The 23831-nt window shown below is 51.1% G+C and overlaps 1 protein-coding gene across 1 annotated transcript; it reads left to right on the top strand.

Moving 5' to 3' along the window:
- The first annotated feature begins 162 nt into the window (after nt 1-162).
- On the top strand, nt 163-11345 carry nox5 (NADPH oxidase, EF-hand calcium binding domain 5). The gene is made up of 15 exons (XM_049031219.1): nt 163-282; nt 532-682; nt 1112-1322; nt 1514-1751; nt 3470-3623; nt 4043-4218; nt 5465-5647; nt 5963-6095; nt 6409-6551; nt 7233-7271; nt 7591-7715; nt 8572-8656; nt 8742-8841; nt 9034-9200; nt 10503-11345. Exons 1-15 carry the CDS (start codon nt 163-165, stop codon nt 10632-10634), a joined length of 2157 nt encoding a protein of 718 aa, XP_048887176.1. The 3' UTR covers nt 10635-11345.
- Nucleotides 11346-23831: the final 12486 nt, after the last annotated feature.

Here is a 23831-nt window from a genome sequence, read left to right on the forward strand (position 1 = left end):
GAGCACGTTGGGAATTTCAGCAGCATTCTATTACCTTTTCAGGCCTTTGCCAAAAGCTGATACACACATGGAAGAAAACCGCAGAGAGCAGAGTTAGATTTGGAGAGTCATACAGGCTTGGTTCACGTCACATCCCAGGAATCACCTTCTGGTGTGAGAAATATGAGTCTTGATGAGGACACGCGCTGGCTGGAGTGGATCACAAAGCAGTTCGAGACCATTGCTGGAGAAGATAAGGAAATTGACCTGGATGAATTTAAAACAGCACTCAAAGTCAAGGAGGTGAGAGCTGGGATCCATCACAACAGCCATGATCCAGTCCTTAGCGTTTAGCGTTTTATGAACCACTTGCATGCTGCATGTTATCTGGTCTATATTCGGTATTCCCTGTAGTAGCTTAGCTTATAAATAGGACGGCTGTGTCTAAGAGGAAGCCCAACATTCACTCCTTACACCTTATCCCATGCCACATGATGTCATCCATGCTGCTCCAGTTGGGAAACAGGAGGTGTTTCTGCTGCTTATTTGCAGTCCTTCTTCGCTGAGAGGTTCTTCGCCCTCTTTGACGCCGACGGCAGCTGCTCCATCAGCCTGGATGAGCTCTTGAAGGCCCTGCAGCTACTCATCCATGGAAATGAGACGGACAAGCTTCGCTTCCTCTTCCAGGTGTATGACGTGGACGGTAAGGGCGTCCTGGGGAGGCGAAGCCTGTGGGTCTGCGCTTAAGGCCCCCCTGGCTGAGCCCGGGCCTCCTTTTCACCTACAACCATGGAAATCTATGGACTACAAATGCTACCTTTCTCTACATTGTTTTTTTGGCCAATAAAGAAAACCGACCTACATCAATACATTTTATATGTTTTATTCCATTAGTTACATTTACATCTGATACATTTTTACCTATATAAACTCTTCTGAACAGCTTCTTCTACAACTTGAAATTCTTCTGTTTACTTAGATCTATATTTATCAAAAGTATTACATTTCCACAAACATTGTCTAGCAAGCAAACTTTTTGGTAAATCAGTAATCAGCTGAGGTCATCTGTCCACTACATAATCGGTGTCTTGCATGCAATACAATCAGGTGGAATGAACACATTTCCCTGTAGGCAGTGGCTCCATTGATCCCGACGAGCTCCGCATTGTTCTCAAATCCTGCCTTCGTGAGAGCGCCATTTCCCTCCCCGAGGAGAAGCTGGATGATCTGACCCTTGCCCTGTTCGAGTCAGCCGACAAGGACAGCAGTGGCTCCATCACCTTCGAGGAGCTGAAGGCAGAGCTGGAGAGCTTTCCGGAAGTTATGGAGAACCTCACCATCAGGTTCGAAAGTGTTCACAGGGGTGGGTGCTCATATGAATATGTGTGCATGTACAGTCCCACACAAATACATCCGAATAGTTAAATTCTAGTGTAATTTAACTGGACTCCGGAATGTTCTTCCAGAGTAATTCTTGGGGTGTTCTGCTTATTTGCTTTTCTACCTGCCTGGTGGTGATGATGTTGTCCACCAGTGCTGCTAACTGGCTGAAGCCACCAGAGATGGAGCAGAAGAAGCGACAAACGCCTCGCTATCTCACCCCAGCGTACTGGCACAACAACAGCCGCAAGCTGCTCTTCCTGTTGGGCTACGTCTGCCTGAATGTGCTGCTGTTCACGCTGGCCGCACTGCGCCACGCTCCCGGCGGGCCCTGCTTCATGGTGGCCAAGGGCTGCGGCCAGTGCCTCAACTTCAACTGCACCTTTGTCATGGTGAGCGCCACCTGCAGGCTCAGCATGTGGAGTGCAGCAACAGGTTTCATTAAAAGTCACTAATATGAAAGGCGTTTACAGTCAGGTGATTCACCACGTCTTAATTAACCATAGTGAGTAACTGTAGGTGTCTGCCTCGATGGACAAGCCCTTGTCCTGCTTCCTGTGTGGTCTCACCACAACCTTGCACTGGATACATAATATGGAAGATGGATGGATGGATGGAAGAATAGATGGATGGATAGATATTCTTTCATGTTGTATGTTTATCAGAAAGAACTCTTCCATTAGCAACACCTAGTAGCAGGTGAAAGATATTTAACGTCTGATTTACAGAATATTACTGGAAATAATTCGCCACGAGCCCTCTGTGGTTATATATAAGTAAACTGTGCTTCATTGCCCCAGTGTCACCACACAGGGTATTGGAGTAGAGAGAGGTATCGATAGCGGGGGTGATTCAGACTGGCCTTTAGCACAATACACTGTTCTAGATTGAACAATCTTTTCAGTAACTGTAGCAGTGGGATGCACTGCATTCGCTGTAATTGTTTTGCATTTTTGTTCAATAACAATCTCTGAACGTCCATTAGAATTTTATGTGTACTTGTCATTTCCTCTTTGCAAATCATTACCCGTTGCAAAGAAAATTAACCCACTGGCTGGGGTGTAATTTAAAATGATTTGTTAGTGAATGTAATCTCTTTTATAGAACTACTTAGAAGGCAATATGATATAACCGTTATGACAATCTTGTGAATATAGCTCAGTCACAGACTGCAAATTAAATGTGGAGTGCCTTATACATTATGATTAACAGCTGACCTCTTTGGCAGGATGGCCGGCTATTTTAATAACAGATAATATGGGATTCTAAGGATGCTCTGACATATAGATCCAGCCTCTGATTACAGCTTTGAGCTAATGGTGCTAAATGTGTCCTATTATTTGCTACAGAGAATTGCAATCCTTCATCATTGTACGAGAACCCAAACAGCTTGAGGTATTTTCCAGTGTGAGTGACTTCTGTGCTCCACTCGGATCAGTGCTTCACAATTCCTGTGTTGCTAGGTTTTCTGCAAGGAATTAATGTGAGGTCACGTTACGTTGCGTTATTTTTAAGAAAAGGCGTCAGTGTCCTGGTTTTATAAGGCACCGACAGAAGCTGGAAATAGGAGTCTTGACATAGATACTGTAGGACTGTTGCTTTAAGGCATCGTAAATAGCTGGGGCTCAGACGTGCGACGTTCCCATTGTGTGATCTGCCCATCTAGCTCCTTCCCACTTGTCAAACTCACTCAGACTGCGCCGATTCCAGTTTCACAATGATCACAGTGGACGTGAGGCCTGGAAGCCGTTCGGAGAATTTGACAGCTTTTCTGAGCTGCCAGTCACAGTTTTTCTGTGGATGGTATAAGGAAATGGAGAAATATAAACCCATGAGGAAAGAAATGTTTCATCAAGGGACAGAGGATGAGTGAGCAGTGTTATGGTCGTAGATTTGTCAACACCTGTACAGCTGTAGCTCTGCTTGAATTAATACTGCATTTTGAAACTGGACTGTTATGTCACACTGGCATTATGTAAAATCTGCCCGATTTCTTGGTGACTGTGTTTATTGAGGCCGAGTGCTACATGTTCCAGCAAAGACTGTATGGGTTGGCTGTTCCATATGGAGCCTGTTTGCCACAGCGTTGCCATGGCGACTGTGCGTGCAGGTGCTGATGCTGCGTCGCTGCCTCACCTGGCTCAGGGCTACCTGGGTGGTCCGGGTCTTGCCCCTAGACCAGAACATCCTGCTGCATCAGACTGTGGGCTACGCCATCCTGATCTTCAGCCTGGTTCACACGCTGGCGCACCTCATGAACTTCGGTAATGGCTTTTCACACATTCTCCATCCGATGGAAGGTGATGTTTGCTTACCTCTCTAGACGATGGTGCCAGCTTTGCTGAATTTCTTGCACAGTGGTGTCACTTATGATTTTCCACGTCTAATTGCAACACTCTACGGTCTCTACAGTAGTCATGTATCTATGTATCTCTATATTATGTTACCTTGATATGAATGTTACTCCTAATTTGTAAGGCCAGTAAGCGATGTAATGGCTAAGCAAAGGGGCTCATATCATGAATACCCTGAAGGTCAATATCCATTTATATAGCTGACTTTTAGAGCATCAGGTAAGGAAAAACAATGTAAAACGGCTGTGTGGGGTTCTTCTGTGCCATGCCGTGTTAAGCTACTCTACGCTAAACTAAGCCATTCTATGGCGGTCTCTGCTATGTGTTAGTGCGGATGACCCAAGCCCAGGGCGCTTACCACCTGTGGGAGTACCTGCTGACCACGCGGCCTGGCATCGGCTGGGTGGGAGGTACAGCCTCCATCACTGGCGTCGTGCTGCAGCTCCTCATCTGCCTCATGGTGCTCTGCTCCTGCACCTTCGTCCGTCGCAGCGGCCACTTCGAGGTGAGTGTTGCTTAAATCTATGTATTTGCTGACCATGTTAAAGACGTAGCTGCTCCAGGGTTGGGCTCCGCTCTGCATTTCTTTGGGAATTTCTAATGACCGATTGATCCAGCAGCTCTGCACTGGGGAAGCGTTTTCAAGATGGATGAATGAATGAATTTAAATCCGTTACTGTATTTACAGGAATTCCCCATTGTTCAATGAAATTACAACTTTGTTTATTTCAACTGACATAAATAATAAACCAGGAAGTGTTGATAATGTTATTGTTGAACAGCAGTTTGCGGAGCTTAATTCGTGCTGGAGCTCAGCCTGGACCACAGAGCAGTCTGTGCTCTGCCGCCTCCGATGCTGTGCCCAAAACAATTATACTTCTAATTCATAAAATTACTCATGTTGTACAATTTTTTACATAAATCCAGCTAAATTAATATGTCACTTATTTGACTTTTAATTTGAAAGGGAAAAAACAAATGTTGCAGAAAAATCCACTTTTTGACACCTAAAATAGTTACCTTCTGAACCATTAAACTCATCTAATAGGGTCAGTTTGTGTTTCTGTTTGGTAACTGATAGATGTCAGTAGAAAGTATTGCATTGTTATGTAATTAAAAGCGCATTATCATTATTAAAGACTGATTAGTGTGTGTTATCACTCAAAGTCAGTGCATTCTGCCTCATCATATACCATTAGTCGAAGTTGGTCTCTGTGCGCTTAACTGTTCCTTAAGGTGTATTATATAAAGATTCATGTGGCAGAATGTTTAAAGCAGACAGAAGTTAAGATAATGAGAACCGAAGGAATTACATTGCTTGATTTTGCAATATTTCTTACAGTCTGTAGGCCGAACTCATGAATACTTACGAATGAATCATTAAAATCATAATGCTTGAAAGAATTAAGGTATATTTTTTAATAACAAGCTGATGTTTGACATCTAGTTAAGGGTTTTTTTAAAAGGGTCCAGGAAGAAATGGCAGGTATTTTTGGTTGGAACGTGTTTGTGATGGAGGCTTTCGTGTTCTATGAATGTCATGGAATTAAGTTATTCACTCTGCAATTTAATTCAGTTTTGCATCCTTGAGATTTTTCACTTACAATTCCAGTTACTGAATGGAATGGGAGTCCGTTCCAAAACTGTAAACTAACCCCAACCCTTGGCAGCTTCCTGTTTTACAAACTGTATACAAAGGTGTGCGCGAGCTGCAGTTCAGGCAGGCAAAGGTGAGATTTCGCATGTTGCAGGTCTTCTACTGGTCACACCTCTCCTACATCTGGGTCTGGGTCCTGCTAGTGGTGCACTGTGCCAACTTCTGGAAGTGGTTTGTGGTGCCGGGCTTCGTCTTCCTGCTGGAGAAGGTGATGGGTATGGCAGAGTCACGCATGGGTGGGCTCTGCATTGTGGAGGTCAACCTGTTACCCTCCAAGGTACGTCTCAGGCCGAATCGTGAAGGGTGTGACTGCAGAGGTCCCTAAACATTCATACATCAGACCAGGAGGTCCTAAGCCTGAAGGTGAAAACCAGACTGTGAGACCCCTGCAAATGCTGTTGGAGGATCTAAAGTAACATAACCTCATACCACGTCACCTTCTTCAGGCACTTCCCTTCATGCTCAGGAATGTTATTGTGAGCAATTATTGCAGACAGTATAAAGGGTTCGGCTATAAAGATCCATATAAACATCTATAGAAAGTGTGTCGTGTGTATCAAAATATTCAAAGGGAATCCATGTGTGTTTGAAGGTGACCCATCTGGTGATCAACAGGCCCCAGTTTTTTCATTTCAAGCCCGGTGACTATGTGTACATCAACATCCCGGCCATCGCTAAGTATGAGTGGCACCCGTTTACCATCAGCAGCGCCCCGGAACAGCAGGGTACAGTCTCCGCACCGGGAGGCAAAGAGAATGCTGATTTAAAGCATATGTGCTCTGCGACAAGCTGGCGTCCTGCCTGAAGCTGGCTTTGATTTCTGCCATATGCTACTATATTACTATACTTACATGATCAGAGTGACCCTGCCTGAAAAAGAAATGATTAAAAGCAGATGGACATTTGGGTGGAAAACACATTTACTAATAGTGTTATATGAAGTACTGCCCTTAAGTCTGTAATCCATTCACAGGCACAGTAACACAGCTGTGTATGACCGCCAGCCATCTTGTCTCAGTCCTACTTCCTCCATCACAGACACGATATGGCTTCACATCCGCTCCATGGGACAGTGGACCAGTCGTCTCTTTGAATACTTCAGGCAGCTGGATCCCCAGACGGGCAGCACGAAGAGACTCAGCACAAGCCTGAGGAAGAGGCAGCGTGAGAGGAAAGCCCAGGTCTCCCCCGCCCCCTTCTCAGTCACGTGCAGCTTCATGTGTGGGGGGCATTGGGAGCCGAGTGCTGCTTTACGCCGTTTATCACACAGGGTAACTCAACACGGCAGACAAACCCTGATTCAGGAGCACAGCGGACATGGATAATGAGAAAATGCGCTTCGACTGTGTTGAAGGAACTCACTGATTTGCAGTGACGCAGTGGCCGTCTTACCAGCAGCCATTTTTACTGCAAATTTACTGACCCCCCTCCAGAGTGCAAACTCATTCCTATCAGCGTACTCAAGTGTGTCGTCCTGCAGGCGGTGGGGGAGGCATGCTTGCTTTGGTCTTTTTCCCCTTCCTGAGCATGCCTGACTTTTGGGGACATGTGAAGGTTCGGTCAGCTGGGCTGACATGGCCGTTGTGGTTCACCCTGCCAGGAGCTGTTCCACTCTGTGAACTGCAGCGGGACAGTGGCGTCCAGCCGAGATGACACCATAGAGCTAACCTCCTACCGGCACAGTCGCCAGACCCACGCGGCACAGGGGTCGTCCACAAAGCAGCTGGGTCAGGCTGAGCGTGGAGAGAGCCCCCACCTGAGAGAGGTGTGCTCTGCCTGCTATACTTTTAATTGGCTCAGAGAGCAACAGGAGGAGGGACATAAAATTATAATGGGCTAAACTCCCTTTTGTCACCCTGCAGAGCTCAGTAAATGACAACCATCGGTTTTGCGACATTAAGGTCAGTTACAAACTGATAATTAAAACTGAATTAACCACTGATGCCTTTTTTTGAATGCAAATGTTCCAGCATTTGGATTGTTTACGGAAACATGATTAGCTTTCTGGACTATATTACCCATCCTTTGTGCAGGGCTTGAATGCAGATGTACCTCAGTTTAGCTTGTTAATAGAAGCCATGTAAGTGGATCTGCAAGAGCTGAGCTGTTATCTGGGAATGTATTTGAAAAGTTTTTTATGATTTTATGATCATTTATACATACTGCATAAAAAGCCACCTGGAGGAGTAACTCTGCCTTGTGTGGCTGACTGGCTCCTAGTGCTATGTGGAAGGGCCTTATGGGACCCCAACCCGGCAGATCTTCGCCTCCGAGCATGCGGTGCTCATAGGTGCCGGCATCGGAATCACGCCCTTTGCATCCATCCTGCAGAGCATCATGTACCGGTGAGCATATAGTGGGGCAGATGGGGGAGGTACATGCACGATGATGCCAGTGACCTCGCACCATGCGCAGGCCCCTAAAGCCTGGTCTAGACCGCGGCGAAGCGAGATCATGGGCACCAGGACCCAAAAGAGAAAGCAAAGCAGACAGGAATCTCCTGGTGTCTGCTGTGCTGGTGTCTGCTGTGCTGGTGTCTGCTGTGATGCTGTGCTGGTGTCTGCTGTGCTGGTGTCTGCTGTGCTGCTGTGCTGGTGTCTGCTGTGCTGCTGTGCTGGTGTCTGCTGTGCTGGTGTCTGCCGTGCTGCTGTGCTGGTGTCTGCCGTGCTGGTGTCTGCTGTGCTGCTGTGCTGGTGTCTGCTGTGCTGGTGTCTGCTGTGCTGGTGTCTGCCGTGCTGCTGTGCTGCTGTGCTGGTGTCTGCTGTGCTGCTGTGCTGGTGTCTGCTGTGCTGGTGTCTGCCGTGCTGCTGTGCTGGTGTCTGCTGTGCTGGTGTGCTGCTGTGCTGCTGTGCTGGTGTCTGCTGTGCTGGTGTCTGCTGTGCTGGTGTCTGCCGTGCTGCTGTGCTGGTGTCTGCCGTGCTGGTGTCTGCTGTGCTGCTGTGCTGGTGTCTGCTGTGCTGGTGTCTGCTGTGCTGGTGTCTGCCGTGCTGCTGTGCTGCTGTGCTGGTGTCTGCTGTGCTGCTGTGCTGGTGTCTGCTGTGCTGGTGTCTGCCGTGCTGCTGTGCTGGTGTCTGCTGTGCTGGTGTGCTGCTGTGCTGCTGTGCTGGTGTCTGCTGTGCTGGTGTCTGCTGTGCTGGTGTCTGCCGGGGAGTCACTTGGACAGTCGCATTTGCTAATCGCACACGCCTCTGCTCGCCACAGCTATCGCATGCGGAAGCAGAACTGCCCCAACTGCAACTATTCCTGGTGCGAGACCATCAAAGACGGCGAGATGAAGCTGCGAAAGGTACGGCTGCCGTGCGAGGGCCTCTCAGCCGTCAGTGAGTGCCAGCACCTCCTCTCACTCCATGGCTGTGCTCCGTCCTCCCAAGGTGGATTTCATATGGATCAACCGAGACCAGAAGTCTTTCGAGTGGTTTGTTAGTTTGCTGACCAAACTGGAGATGGACCAAGCAGACGAAGAACCAGAGGGTGAGAGAGAAAGCGAGATGATTCTGCTTTTAAACATGTCTGTCTTAAGCATGCAGAATTTCTTAGGAAACACTTGCAGAACACAGGACGGCTTTTTATGTTTCCATTTTGTTCTTAAACACCATTAATCTGTATTGTCGTGCCTGACATGTTGGAACATCTTCGGGCCTCATCTTGCTCCTGTGTCATCAGGCCGGTTCCTGGAGATGCACATGTACATGACTTCAGCTCTGGGCAAGAATGACATGAAGGCCATCGGACTGCAGATGGCGCTAGATCTGCTTGCCAAAAAGGAGAAGCGGGACTCAATAACTGGCCTGCGTACCCGAACCCAGCCAGGGAAGCCCGAATGGGACAAGGTGGAAGCTCTGTCTGATAGTGTTATATCTATCTATCTATCTATCTATCTATCGATCTTTCTATCTATCTATCTATCTATCTATCTATCTATCTATCTATCTATCTATCTATCTATCTATCTATCTATCTATCTATCTATCTATCTATCTATCTATCTATGTCTGTCTATTCATTCTTCCATATTTACTTCTTTGCAGATGTCATATATGTAGTTCGACCCTGTCCTGTCTCCTTGTTCTCTCAGTGTAACATGTAGCTGTGTTGCTGATCACTATCAATAGTTGTCATTGTCTTATATAGTAGAATTGCACCAGTTTCCACCAACCTGATTTTTTTTGGCAGTAGAAAATTCTTTTCTATTATTCCCTGTTCTACTGTACAATCAATGTTGCCTGAATCACAACCCAATGTTACACCACTAGGGGGAGCTAAATGCTATACGATTAATATGCCTACATACACATAGAGTAGGGGTGGACAGTCTTATCCAGAAAGGGCCGCTGTGTATGCGGGTTTTTGCTGCATCTCCCTATATAGATTATTAATTAGAGGCCTGATTGGCTGAAGAGTCCTCACACCACAGCTGACCTAAAGGTTACCCCAAAAACCCGCATACACACGGGCCCTGTGTGGGTAAGACTGCGCACCCCTGACCGGCCCTGTGTGGGTAAGACTGCGCACCCCTGACCGGCCCTGTGCGGGTAAGACTGCGCACCGCTGACCGGCCCTTTGCAGGTAAGACTGCACACCGCTGACCGGCCCTGTGCGGGTAAGACTGCGCACCGCTGACCGGCCCTTTGCAGGTAAGACTGCGCACCCCTGACCGGCCCTGTGCGGGTAAGACTGCGCACCCCTGACCGGCCCTTTGCGGGTAAGACTGCGCACCGCTGACCTTCCCTTTGCGGGTAAGACTGCGCACCGCTGACCTTCCCTTTGCGGGTAAGACTGCGCACCGCTGACCTTCCCTTTGCGGGTAAGACTGCGCACCGCTGACCGGCCCTTTGCGGGGAAGACTGCACTCCCTTGACCGGCCCTTTGCGCGTAAGACAGCACTCCCTTGACCGGCCCTTTGCGGGTAAGACTGCACTCCCTTGACCGGCCCTTTGCGGGTAAGACTGCACTCCCTTGACTGGCCCTTTGCGGGTAAGACTGCGCACCCGTGCCTTAGACAGAGGGGCAGGGCAATGTAGCATTTACATATAACAGAACTGAAGAGTTTTATTTTGTGGTTTTTGCACATACCTGTTGTTTTTATATGTTGTTTCTTTGGTGACCTGCTCCTGACCCGCCTGCCACTCCAGGTCTTCCAGAAGGTTGCGGAGGAGAACAAAGGAAAGGTGCATGTTTTCTACTGTGGCTCCCTGGCCCTGGCCAAGTTCATCAAGGCCCACTGTGAGCAGTTTGGCTTCAAATTCTACAAAGAGAACTTCTAAGGGCCGTGCTCTCCTGCTCTCCACACAAACATGCGGCCCGGAGACTGGGGAGCCACGTAGAGGCTCCTCACTGTGCGGAGCCTTTTCAGTCACCCTTTAAGTGACCATTGAAGTTCGAGGGCCAGAGTGTCCGCAGTAGTCTGCTAACCTCATTATGGCATGCTACTCCTAACATCTCTTATCTCCACAATTGTACTGTATGTTATCGTCATAATGACAAATGTTACAAAGTAGCTAATGCAACAATCCAAAGTGAGGACTTCTTTGGAAAGAAAGGTCAATTCTCTGCAGCTCCAATGTTCTTGTGATGCTGCTTACTGGCAGCTCAGTAGTCTGCCTCCTTGTAGTTGCTGTAAAGCAGTGTTTCCCAACCCAGTCCTTGGGGAACTCCATACACTTCCTGTTTTTGCTCCCTTCCAGCTCCCAGCCAATCAGGAACACCGAATACCTGGTACAGGTACACTGGGAGCTGAGAGGAAGCAAAAACGTGGACTGTCCGGGGTTCCCCAAGGGCTGGGTTGGGAGACACTGCTGTAAAGCATAATGGTGGAATAAATATCTTCTATTTTCTAATAAGTGTAAACATATAGCCTCATGCCCCTATTAGAATGTGTCGCTGTGTAGGCGTCAGTTTCAAATGTTGCCCTTTTACAGTCCAAACCTCTCAGACCGCTGCTGGGTGTCTGCATCTATATTGCAGAATAATTACCTGAGCGGTTTGTGCTGTAAAACAGTAGCATTTTAATTTTAGTTTTAAACCATTAACCTGTTTTGTAAATTGAAGGTTAAGAGAATATGTAAAAGTACTGTGCAACTGATGAAATTTTGTTGTTCATCAAAATTTGTGTAACGTTCATTCTTCACGTCCTTTATTGTGTGGTTGATGTAAGGGGTATTTCGTTTGAATATAGTGTTTGTAATTACAACCATGTGTCACAAGAGGGCAATCTTTTAAAGCTAATCCAGCCATCCACTCATCTTGCATAAATATCCACGTTCGCTCTTGGTAATTCAGAGCCCAAGGGGCTTAAATGAGGGAATATCCTAGATGGGATGACAGTCCACCGCCAGGCATAAGAACCTGCACTGTTGGCAGTGTGAGGTGAGAAAGCCACCCACACGTATGAGCGGCCTTGTCAGTAATTAGCACCTTCTCAACCTCATGCCAGCCCAGCAGTGAGGCTCTACACACTAAATACAAACATATTGCCTCAACATTTGTCTGTAAAGAAATGAAACTGACGGGAAATTTTACCGTGACTAGCACTGAAGACTAATATATTATGTGAAAATTAATGCCGGATGGGGTTGCTGCGAAGCAGCATGTCTGTGTGCTACAACAGGTCATTGAAGAAGGATGATGACTATGAAGGTCTTGTTATGAACGAAGGCGAGCTTTTGGTGATTAAACTGACACACATACACAGGTGTTTGCCTTGAATTAGGAGACCGGACGTATTTATGTCTTGCCAATGACCAGCATTACTTAGAAAACAAATAAGCCTGTTAGGCCTGTCTCCTAGCTACATTTCTTTTGTGGAAAATGAGCTTATTTGTTATGTTGCACAACCAATGTCTCTAGCCGACAGGTTGACCTCTGTGTGGAGCTGCCGAGCGGAACAGATTCTGCTGCTGAAAAGTTAACACCAGACACAGCAGGGTCACGGTACTCATACAGGATTTCTTGTTAATGGGTAGAATAACCCCAAACGTAACAATCGGTGCCCTGGGACCAAATTTAGAGTTCAGTGATATTTATAGCGTCATACCAGAGAAAGAGAGCAGGAAGAAACACAGACCTTGTGTTGGGACCCGGCCTCGGTCGTGTGTGTGCGTGTGTGTGTGTGTTTGTGTGCGTGTGTGTGCGTGCTTTTTGCTTGTTCTCCACACACTTGTGCCGGTTCCTTCCGGAAGCTCTGGTTTCCGCCTACAGTTCAAAGAGGCTCCCTGAATTCATCATGTGTCTCTGAAGTGCCCTTGGCGTGTTCCTGTGGGCGACTGCGCCCCCCCTTGTCCTGTTCTGGTGTTGCCTAACGCTCCAGCCTCCCAGAGCCAAGGCTAAACTTCACCTGTATGCTAAACGGGCATCTAGCAATTAAAAACAGATGAATGAATAAGAGGAATACCGCCCCCACAGTTAGTATTAACACTGTAGTTATGCTGAGGTGTGATTGGACGTAAACATCCCCAGTGAATGCGAAGGCATTTGCAGAGGCTGCCGGCCACAGCGGGAGCTGTCTGTAGAATGAAGTGCTTTTCGCAGAGCAGAAAATTAAGCCAATATGTTCATTCTTGACATTCTTATTATTTTTTGCATAAGACCCAAACAAATTCAACCAGAAATGCTGGTCAACAGCTGTTTTGTGGTTTCAAACGGCAAACTACAAGCATCTAATCCCTCATATGACCATGACACCACAGACGAAGGCCGACTCCTCTGCCAGCGGGCACGATGTTCACTCTGCACTGTCTCAATGGGTACCCTATGGTGAAAATAAAAGAAGCAAAATTTCAAGTGCCAAATTTTATTTTTACCATGAAATATGCACCTTATCTCCAGAAAAAGAGCACATTCAGTGAGGTGTCTACCCTTCTGAAGAGTGTGTGAGAGAGAAGACAATGTGACTGCAATCTCTTAGGGTAAGTCGAGCTGCCATGCATTATTCATGTTAATTGATTCTGGCAGTTTTAAGCAAATAGCCTTGAAACACAACGCCAATGGAGAGGGACCGAGTACAGAGGTATACAACTAGCAGCCCTTAGCTATTCTCCCACATGTCACGCTAAATCTAGTGGACAAATCCATCCATCCATGACCGCTTATTCAGTACAGGGTCACAATGAGCCTGAAGCCAGGCTGGGTGGCAGAGGGTATGGGGCAGGGGTGCGCAGGCCGGCCGCTGCATGTTTACATTTTATTATGTACTTCTGATGATAGCTGTGACTGAAGCACAGAGTTTGCTTGTCATGCTACCCTGACGGACACTCCATAATGTCCTTGTTTCCTCCACTGACTTGGCAAGAAGTAGGACGAGGTCTTAATTTCCATTCAACTGCAAGAACACGAAAGCAAAATGCTATATTTAGGGCACTGGTAGGAGGTCTTGTTCAATTAATGATACAGAAGACATTTGCTCCAAAAATCTAAGAAACACCAGAAAGAAAAATCTCCAGAATTACCTCAGACAGAATTCAAGACTGTTTTCATTTGCAATGTGAGACTCTCTGACAAAAGAGACCTGTACTATCTTCTGTCATCTGTCATCACAGAGAACAAAAAACTCACTGGTCTGAATTCTCACTACAGGCAGTAACACAAAAGCAGGACTGTGGACCCTGCCGAAGATTATAAGAAGGAACAAAGGTTTCACCCTCCGATTTCCCACTGGAGAAGGACCACTGCGGTCCATTTCTTTCTGCCTCTGCCGCTCTGTCATGGTTACATAAAGACTGCTGGAGATTATTGATGCCTGTCTTTGATCTTTTCAAGACCCTGAAAGGCCGTGCATTTTAGCTGGAGCTCCATGTATCATCCGGCAGAGACTGTTATCTTAGCCACTCCCAGCTGGGGGAGCCGTGAAGAGCCCGATGAAGGTCTCTCATTGGCTTTTGGTGCCAATGCCCCCCCCACCCCACCCCCCGCTGTCCTGTCATTCATTTCTCTAGGAGAACAGATTACATACTGATGTGGGATGGTGACCTTTGACATGAGACCCAGATGAAACAGTCAGTCACACTGCCGCAGAAGCGAAGGAGGTGTTCTGTGATTTGGCATGCGGGAAGCGAGCACTGAGTGGGCCCGTGTCGGAGAGAGAGGGGAAGCTGGGCGGGCCTGTTTCGGAGAGAGAGGGGAAGCTGGGCGGGCCTGTGTCGGAGAGAGAGGGGAAGCTGGGCGGGCCTGTGTCGGAGAGAGAGGGGAAGCTGGGCGGGCCTGTGTCGGAGAGAGAGGGGAAGCTGAGTGGGCCTGTGTCGGAGAGAGAGGGGAAGCTGAGTGGGCCTGTGTCGGAGAGAGAGGGGAAGCTGAGTGGGCCTGTTTCGGAGAGAGAGGGGAAGCTGGGCGGGCCGTGTCGGAGAGAGAGGAGAAGCTGGGCGGGCCTGTGTCGGAGAGAGAGGGGAAGCTGGGCGGGCCTGTTTCGGAGAGAGAGGGGAAGCTGGGCGGGCCGTGTCGGAGAGAGAGGGGAAGCTGGGCGGGCCTGTGTCAGAGAGAGAGGGGAAGCTGAGTGGGCCGTGTCGGAGAGAGAGGGGAAGCTGGGCGGGCCTGTGTCGGAGAGAGAGGGGAAGCTGAGTGGGCCTGTGTCGGAGAGAGAGGGGAAGCTGAGCGGGCCTGTGTCGGAGAGAGAGGGGAAGCTGGGCGGGCCTGTGTCGGAGAGAGAGGGGAAGCTGGGCGGGCCTGTGTCGGAGAGAGAGGGGAAGCTGGGCGGGCCGTGTCGGAGAGAGAGGGGAAGCTGGGCGGGCCTGTGTCGGAGAGAGAGGGGAAGCTGAGTGGGCCTGTGTCGGAGAGAGAGGGGAAGCTGAGCGGGCCTGTGTCGGAGAGAGAGGGGAAGCTGAGCGGGCCTGTGTCGGAGAGAGAGGGGAAGCTGAGCGGACCTGTGTCGGAGAGAGAGGGGAAGCTGAGCGGGCCGTGTCGGAGAGAGAGGGGAAGCTGAGTGGGCCTGTGTCGGAGAGAGAGGGGAAGCTGAGTGGGCCTGTGTCGGAGAGAGAGGGGAAGCTGAGTGGGCCTGTGTCGGAGAGAGGGGGGAAGCTGGGCGGGCCGTGTCGGAGAGAGAGGGGAAGCTGAGTGGGCCTGTGTCGGAGAGAGAGGGGAAGCTGAGTGGGCCTGTGTCGGAGAGAGAGGGGAAGCTGGGCGGGCCTGTGTCGGAGAGAGAGGGGAAGCTGAGTGGGCCTGTTTCGGAGAGAGAGGGGAAGCTGAGTGGGCCTGTTTCGGAGAGAGAGGGGAAGCTGAGTGGGCCTGTGTCGGAGAGAGAGGGGAAGCTGAGTGGGCCTGTGTCGGAGAGAGGGGGGAAGCTGGGCGGGCCGTGTCGGAGAGAGGGGGGAAGCTGGGCGGGCCGTGTCGGAGAGAGAGGGGAAGCTGGGCGGGCCTGTGTCGGAGAGAGAGGAGAAGCTGAGTGGGCCTGTTTCGGAGAGAGAGGGGAAGCTGAGTGGGCCTGTTTCGGAGAGAGAGGGGAAGCTGGGCGGGCCTGTGTCGGAGAGAGAGGGGAAGCTGAGTGGGCCTGTTTCGGAGAGAGAGGGGAAGCTGGGCGGGCCTGTGTCGGAGAGAGAGGGGAAGCTGAGTGGGCCTGTTTCGGAGAGAGAGGGGAAGCTGAGTGGGCCTGTTTCGGAGAGAGAGGGGAAGCTGAGCGGGCCTGTTTCGGAGAGAGAGGGGAAACTGGGCGGGCCGTGTCGGAGAGAGAGGGGAAGCTGGGCGGGCCGTGTCGGAGAGAGAGGGGAAGCTGGGCGGGCCTGTGTCGGAGAGAGAGGGGAAGCTGAGTGGGCCTGTGTCGGAGAGAGGGGGGAAGCTGGGCGGGCCGTGTCGGAGAGAGAGGGGAAGCTGAGTGGGCCTGTGTCGGAGAGAGAGGGGAAGCTGAGTGGGCCTGTGTCGGAGAGAGGGGGGAAGCTGGGCGGGCCGTGTCGGAGAGAGAGGGGAAGCTGGGCGGGCCGTGTCGGAGAGAGAGGGGAAGCTGGGCGGGCCTGTGTCGGAGAGAGAGGAGAAGCTGAGTGGGCCTGTTTCGGAGAGAGAGGGGAAGCTGAGTGGGCCTGTTTCGGAGAGAGAGGGGAAGCTGGGCGGGCCTGTGTCGGAGAGAGAGGGGAAGCTGGGTGGGCCTGTTTCGGAGAGAGAGGGGAAGCTGGGCGGGCCTGTGTCGGAGAGAGAGGGGAAGCTGAGTGGGCCTGTTTCGGAGAGAGAGGGGAAGCTGAGTGGGCCTGTTTCGGAGAGAGAGGGGAAGCTGAGCGGGCCTGTTTCGGAGAGAGAGGGGAAGCTGGGCGGGCCTGTGTCGGAGAGAGAGGGGAAGCTGAGTGGGCCTGTTTCGGAGAGAGAGGGGAAGCTGAGTGGGCCTGTTTCGGAGAGAGAGGGGAAGCTGAGCGGGCCTGTTTCGGAGAGAGAGGGGAAGCTGAGTGGGCCTGTTTCGGAGAGAGAGGGGAAGCTGAGTGGGCCTGTTTCGGAGAGAGAGGGGAAGCTGAGTGGGCCTGTTTCGGAGAGAGAGGGGAAGCTGAGCGGGCCTGTTTCGGAGAGAGAGGGGAAGCTGGGCGGGCCTGTGTCGGAGAGAGAGGGGAAGCTGAGTGGGCCTGTTTCGGAGAGAGAGGGGAAGCTGAGTGGGCCTGTTTCGGAGAGAGAGGGGAAACTGGGCGGGCCGTGTCGGAGAGAGAGGGGAAGCTGGGCGGGCCGTGTCGGAGAGAGAGGGGAAGCTGGGCGGGCCTGTGTCGGAGAGAGAGGAGAAGCTGAGTGGGCCTGTTTCGGAGAGAGAGGGGAAGCTGAGTGGGCCTGTTTCGGAGAGAGAGGGGAAGCTGGGCGGGCCTGTGTCGGAGAGAGAGGGGAAGCTGAGTGGGCCTGTTTCGGAGAGAGAGGGGAAGCTGGGCGGGCCTGTGTCGGAGAGAGAGGGGAAGCTGAGTGGGCCTGTGTCGGAGAGAGAGGGGAAGCTGAGTGGGCCTGTGTCGGAGAGAGGGGGGAAGCTGGGCGGGCCGTGTCGGAGAGAGAGGGGAAGCTGGGCGGGCCTGTGTCGGAGAGAGAGGAGAAGCTGAGTGGGCCTGTTTCGGAGAGAGAGGGGAAGCTGAGTGGGCCTGTTTCGGAGAGAGGGGGGAAGCTGGGCGGGCCTGTGTCGGAGAGAGAGGGGAAGCTGAGTGGGCCTGTTTCGGAGAGAGAGGGGAAGCTGGGCGGGCCTGTGTCGGAGAGAGAGGGGAAGCTGAGTGGGCCTGTTTCGGAGAGAGAGGGGAAGCTGAGTGGGCCTGTTTCGGAGAGAGAGGGGAAGCTGAGCGGGCCTGTTTCGGAGAGAGAGGGGAAACTGGGCGGGCCGTGTCGGAGAGAGAGGGGAAGCTGGGTGGGCCGTGTCGGAGAGAGAGGGGAAGCTGGGCGGGCCTGTGTCGGAGAGAGAGGAGAAGCTGAGTGGGCCTGTTTCGGAGAGAGAGGGGAAGCTGAGTGGGCCTGTTTCGGAGAGAGAGGGGAAGCTGGGCGGGCCTGTGTCGGAGAGAGAGGGGAAGCTGAGTGGGCCTGTTTCGGAGAGAGAGGGGAAGCTGGGCGGGCCTGTGTCGGAGAGAGAGGGGAAGCTGAGTGGGCCTGTTTCGGAGAGAGAGGGGAAGCTGAGCGGGCCTGTTTCGGAGAGAGAGGGGAAGCTGAGCGGCCCGTGTCAGAGAGAGAGGGGAAGCTGGGCGGGCCTGTTTCGGAGAGAGAGGGGAAGCTGAGCGGGCCGTGTCAGAGAGAGAGGGGAAGCTGGGCGGCCCGTGTCAGAGAGAGAGGGGAAGCTGGGCGGGCCGTGTCGGAGAGAGAGGGGAAGCTGGGCGGGCCGTGTCGGAGAGAGAGGGGAAGCTGGGCGGGCCTGTGTCGGAGAGAGAGGAGAAGCTGAGTGGGCCTGTTTCGGAGAGAGAGGGGAAGCTGAGTGGGCCTGTTTCGGAGAGAGAGGGGAAGCTGGGCGGGCCTGTGTCGGAGAGAGAGGGGAAGCTGAGTGGGCCTGTTTCGGAGAGAGAGGGGAAGCTGGGCGGGCCTGTGTCGGAGAGAGAGGGGAAGCTGAGTGGGCCTGTTTCGGAGAGAGAGGGGAAGCTGAGCGGGCCTGTTTCGGAGAGAGAGGGGAAGCTGAGCGGCCCGTGTCAGAGAGAGAGGGGAAGCTGGGCGGGCCTGTTTCGGAGAGAGAGGGGAAGCTGAGCGGGCCGTGTCAGAGAGAGAGGGGAAGCTGGGCGGCCCGTGTCAGAGAGAGAGGGGAAGCTGGGCGGGCCGTGTCGGAGAGAGAGGGGAAGCTGGGCGGGCCGTGTCGGAGAGAGAGGGGAAGCTGGGCGGGCCTGTGTCGGAGAGAGAGGAGAAGCTGAGTGGGCCTGTTTCGGAGAGAGAGGGGAAGCTGAGTGGGCCTGTTTCGGAGAGAGAGGGGAAGCTGGGCGGGCCTGTGTCGGAGAGAGAGGGGAAGCTGAGTGGGCCTGTTTCGGAGAGAGAGGGGAAGCTGGGCGGGCCTGTGTCGGAGAGAGAGGGGAAGCTGAGTGGGCCTGTTTCGGAGAGAGAGGGGAAGCTGAGCGGGCCTGTTTCGGAGAGAGAGGGGAAGCTGAGCGGCCCGTGTCAGAGAGAGAGGGGAAGCTGGGCGGGCCTGTTTCGGAGAGAGAGGGGAAGCTGAGCGGGCCGTGTCAGAGAGAGAGGGGAAGCTGGGCGGCCCGTGTCAGAGAGAGAGGGGAAGCTGGGCGGCCCGTGTCAGAGAGAGAGGGGAAGCTGGGCGGCCCGTGTCAGAGAGAGAGGGGAAGCTGGGCGGCCCGTGTCTCTTTGAGGCCACGACTTGCTGGGGGGGGGGGGGGCTGCAGAGCGGAAGAGAAGCAGATGGTGACACAAGACCTTCTGAGAACGAGGAGAAGAAGCGATACAAGGTCGCCAACTTCATGACGAGTGCGGCTCTGCTCACATGGACGGGCTCTCTGCCTGGCTCCTCCATGAAGCATTAATGACCGCCTCACTTCCCCTCCCATCACCCGGGGCAGTCACATGTTGTTTCCATGCATAGCCCACACTTCCCTCCCCCGGTCTAATTCCATGGTAGATGTTCCGAGCGCATTATTCAGAGATCCTGCAGCTCTCGAGCTGAAATGCCGTCCCTAATCAGGTATATTAGCCTGCCAAGGATGAGTGGGCATCCTGGGTAGTGGAGGTAAATTTAGAGAAGGTAATTACTGACTGCACACCTCTGATTCTGGTGCGGAATAAAAGGGGAGGTGTAGGGGGTGTTTTTAAAAGGTAAGAATGCTGTGGCCATTAAAAGCCTTACCGTCTGCCTCTGTCCAAACCACAAACAAACCGATAAGATTGCAGAGGAACAACTGCAAACAGGGAACCTGCGAAATAGAGGGTAAATCTGCAGCCGCATGACAAAGTCGAGAGAGAGAGCAGCTGGAGACGCTGCCTGCGAAGGCTGCCCATCACATCTGAGCAATCTGCTAGCCTCCCTCACGTTTCATTACACAAGACACATAAAATTACTGCTTTTATTTTTTTTCTACGCCTCTGCGCTTGTGGCGTGACCACGAGAAGCGTTTTTGTCAGTCCCGCTGGACGTAATGCCAGAGCACTGATATAAAAAAGGGCTTAACGTGAAAACAGTGAGTTTTCCTGATGTCAACAACAAAACACGTGCCAAGAAAAACAAGGAGCTGATGTGATGGTTAGAGTGGCTGTAATGCCGACAAATTCTCCACTGAAAAGAGGCGTGCAGATACAGGCAAAAAAATATGCATCATATTGTGAAGCCCACACATGGTCCTACGCATGGCCCCACACATGGTCCTATGCATGGTCCTACGCATGGCCCCACGCATGGTCCTACGCATGGTCCCACGCATGGCCCCACACATGGTCCTACGCATGGTCCTACGCATGGCCCCACGCATGGTCCTACGCATGGTCCCACGCATGGCCCCACGCATAGTCCTACGCATGGCCCCACGCATGGTCCCACGCATGGCCCTACGCATGGCCCTACGCATGGTCCCACGCATGGCCCCACGCATGGTCCTACGCATGGCCCTACGCATGGCCCCACGACAGTGCCCTTTGCGTCTTTCTTCTGTGGCTTGGAGGCTTCAGACCATGGGCTTGTGCAGCTGCCCAGAGTCTGTAATGAATCCTGGTCAAAAGGCGTGCCCCCCCATCCCCCCCCCCCCCCCCCGCCTGCTGAATCCCCCTGAGGAATTCTGGGAGTGTGAAGCCGCAGTCTGATCCAGTCTTGCTCTCACATTTGGCTTGAGCTCCTGATGCACGATGAGAAACGTGAGAGACGCCCGGGGAAGGAGAGGAAAGGCTGCGTGCTTCCAGCTGAAAGCCGCCCTTCCAGCACTGTGGCCAAATCCAGTTTAGCCAATAACCACTGACACGCAACAGTGTGGAAAAACAGGAAAGATGTATGATTACTGCTAGGAGAGTGTGATCCTAAAATAGCTCCCAGTGGTATAAGTTCCCCAAAAACAGTTTGAAATAAAGAATAACAAAAACAGAGTGGAATTATCACTGTATAAATGCTACACATGGGAAGCACAGTAACAAATGCAGTTATGAGTAGTTAGTTACAAACTCACATGGTCCTGGTGGTGCCCACTGCATAGGCTCAGGATACAGACCGAAACCCACAACAGACAAATGTTTATGAAGCTTTACAAGACTGAAAGCACTAAGGTGTGGGCTATTTTCTGCTGATTTCAAATCTCTTGATACAAAGATATTGGAAAGGACAATGTCATGTGACATAAACAGGACCACAGCCATAATTCTCATACTGAAGACAAGCGGAGTGAGGCTGGTTGCCTCAGTGAGTGTCTGGCTTTGACTTCTGACAAAGTTCACCTCTTCGGCCCATGTGAATCAGGACTGCTGGCACAGTCCCGTGTGCCCCTGACATGCAGCGCAGGGCACGACCCGACACCAGCGTGCCTAGTCACGGGTGGGGGAGAGTGCCGATGTATCTCTCATGGTGGGACCCCTCCCTGGCAGAATGATCACATCCATTAACCTCACGGAGATCCCTTCAACTCTCCGCTCAGCACACGTCAGTGGCAGCAGTGCAACAAAAAACGCACATTTACTGATTGCTGGTCCGCGGCCCCCAACGAGAAACGAGTGGGGGAACCGAACTCCCTCCATGGCCGAGGCGCTCATACAAAGCCCAACTGCCTTTACTGCTGAGCCCAGTACGGCGAGAACGCCCCTTAATACCCATTTTTAATCCGCAAACTTTGCAATAAAGCCGCCCGTTTCCTTCACGCATGGCCGTGCATAGCGCCGCTTGCGCGGGGCGCATTTGCTCGCTTTCTGCCGCTTTTATTATTTGGCTCCGGTCCCACAGTAACGACGGCATGATTCACTTTTACAAGGGGCTTGTCCCGAAAGCGGGTGAGATATCGCCGCGGTGCAGCAGACAGCCCCGGTACCTTTGACTTTTGAATTAATCTCTTTTATATATATATATATATATATATATATATATATATATATATATATATATATATATATATATATATATATATATATAAAAAAAACCCCAATGCTGCCATAAAGCTGACCGCCTGACTGCCATGTCGTCCTCCGAAAATCAGGCACCTGAGAAACTCCCGTTTATCCGAATCCAAACTCTGCACTGTCACTCACTCTCTGTTCTAACCCAGTGGGACTAAAAAAGTAACCAATGGCAAGTGAGTTCCAATAAAAAACTAGCGGGGGTCTGAACCACCCCCTCCCCCCCCCCCCGATTGGCCCCTTTCCCCCCCCTCTCTCCACATGGGATGCAGTACTCTCCGTTTGACGTTTATGTATAACCATTTTTTCCCCAAAGAAACAACCTGGGGTTTTTGAACAGCATTTGCTTCATGCATTTTACTTTGTAGTCACATAAAAACAATGTAAACTTGCCATATAGGAGAACGAGACCAAGTAAAATAGAAGAAATTCATGACTGTTGTCAAAACCGTTTAGTAGTGGCAGACTATATTTATACCCTAATCCTCTATTACATTTCTAGAGGATTCCCTGTACTCAACAGCACTCTACTCAGAATTATATCATAGGACATTAATTGATAACGATCAAATCAAATTCACAATGCAGATTTTTATTTTCCACAGTGTCCTGTTTTACCATATTTCAGAGTCTTTATTCATTAATTAGCATTTTTGAAAAGAGAGCTGACATGCAACTTTAGGTGCTGAAAGAAGAAAAATAAACATCCATGGAGATGTGTGAGAATCTCAGGTGGTTATTTATCTGCAGGGGTGGTAAGGATTACACGTTCAGGGCAGGAACTGAAAACTGCGATCCTGTCATCATCTGACTTTTTCATTTCTCTTTAGGGAAGCTGAAGAATTTGCAGCTGCACTCATTGAAACTAAGACGTGTCAAAATGTAAAAAATTTCATAATACTGAAATATTATCTATCTAAACTGCAGTTCTCAGCGAGTCCATTATGAGCCTGGTAAATGGCGGAGGAGCGGTAGCTGGGGCCCTGGGAATCACAGTCGATTGAACGGGGATGCACGATGCTCGACGGAAAACTCAGCCTCCCGGCTACCGATGGGAAATTACCGGAAAGATCACAGGGAGGAAAATTAAAAATGAGAGATATCTGTTTCTGTTTTCAAGCTGTACTCGTCAATATGTGAAAGAAATTTCATTACTATTTGGCAATATTTATATCTACGATGGAGGACAAACGTGTTTTTTCACCAAAAAAAAAAAACAATTTGATGTTAAGAAAAACGGGAAACAAACTAGCAGAAAAAGAGCTTTTCTGTTGTTGTTCTTTCCCCCCCCCCAGACCTGACTGCCTTTTGTCTCTATCTGGGCCCCCCCCCCCCCCATCTCACCGTCTCAGAGTGTGCGGGGCGCTCCTGTGCTCCTGCGGCGGCCATGCTGTTCCACCACTCCTGTCAGCGGTCACACTCAGGAAGAAAATAACTTCATTATACCTTTCCCACAGCATAAAGGCATATCGTGTGTGTATCTCTTTGTGTGTGAGGAGGTGGGCTGTATGTCACTTGTGAAGACATTTCTGAAAACACATGAATATATACATTTAATTATCTGCAATTAAGAGTTTTTAGAAGCACTAACCCTATACAAATAGGGAAATGTAGGGTTAGGGCGAGATAACTTTGTCGTACGTTACACTGGAGGGCTTTGCTGCACTCTCCCTGTTTTTGTTTGGCTGTCTCCAGCCTGGTAGTCAGCTCGCCCCCCCCCCCCCCCAGGGATGCTGCTTATACCAGGCTGGAGAGGCAACCCTGAGAGACACTGAAAGAGGGATATTGTAAATATTTATAAGGGCTATGTGCTTATGCTCTCTCCGCTTCGGCGACGTCCTGCCTAAGGTGCTTTAACAAACATCGTCCGATGGCACATGAATCTTTCATGGCCTCAGCAGTCAAAGGAAATAGAAGGAGACAGCAGACAACAGGTGAAAAAGGCGGAGAGCAGCACCGCGGGAATCAGCCAGCCGCCGGTTCAGGCAGGCAGCCCTGCTCCCCGAGCCGCCCCCCCACCTCACTCAGTGAGGACA

This window comes from Brienomyrus brachyistius, chromosome 11 (genome assembly GCF_023856365.1).
Source record: "Brienomyrus brachyistius isolate T26 chromosome 11, BBRACH_0.4, whole genome shotgun sequence".
Taxonomy (NCBI): domain Eukaryota; kingdom Metazoa; phylum Chordata; class Actinopteri; order Osteoglossiformes; family Mormyridae; genus Brienomyrus; species Brienomyrus brachyistius.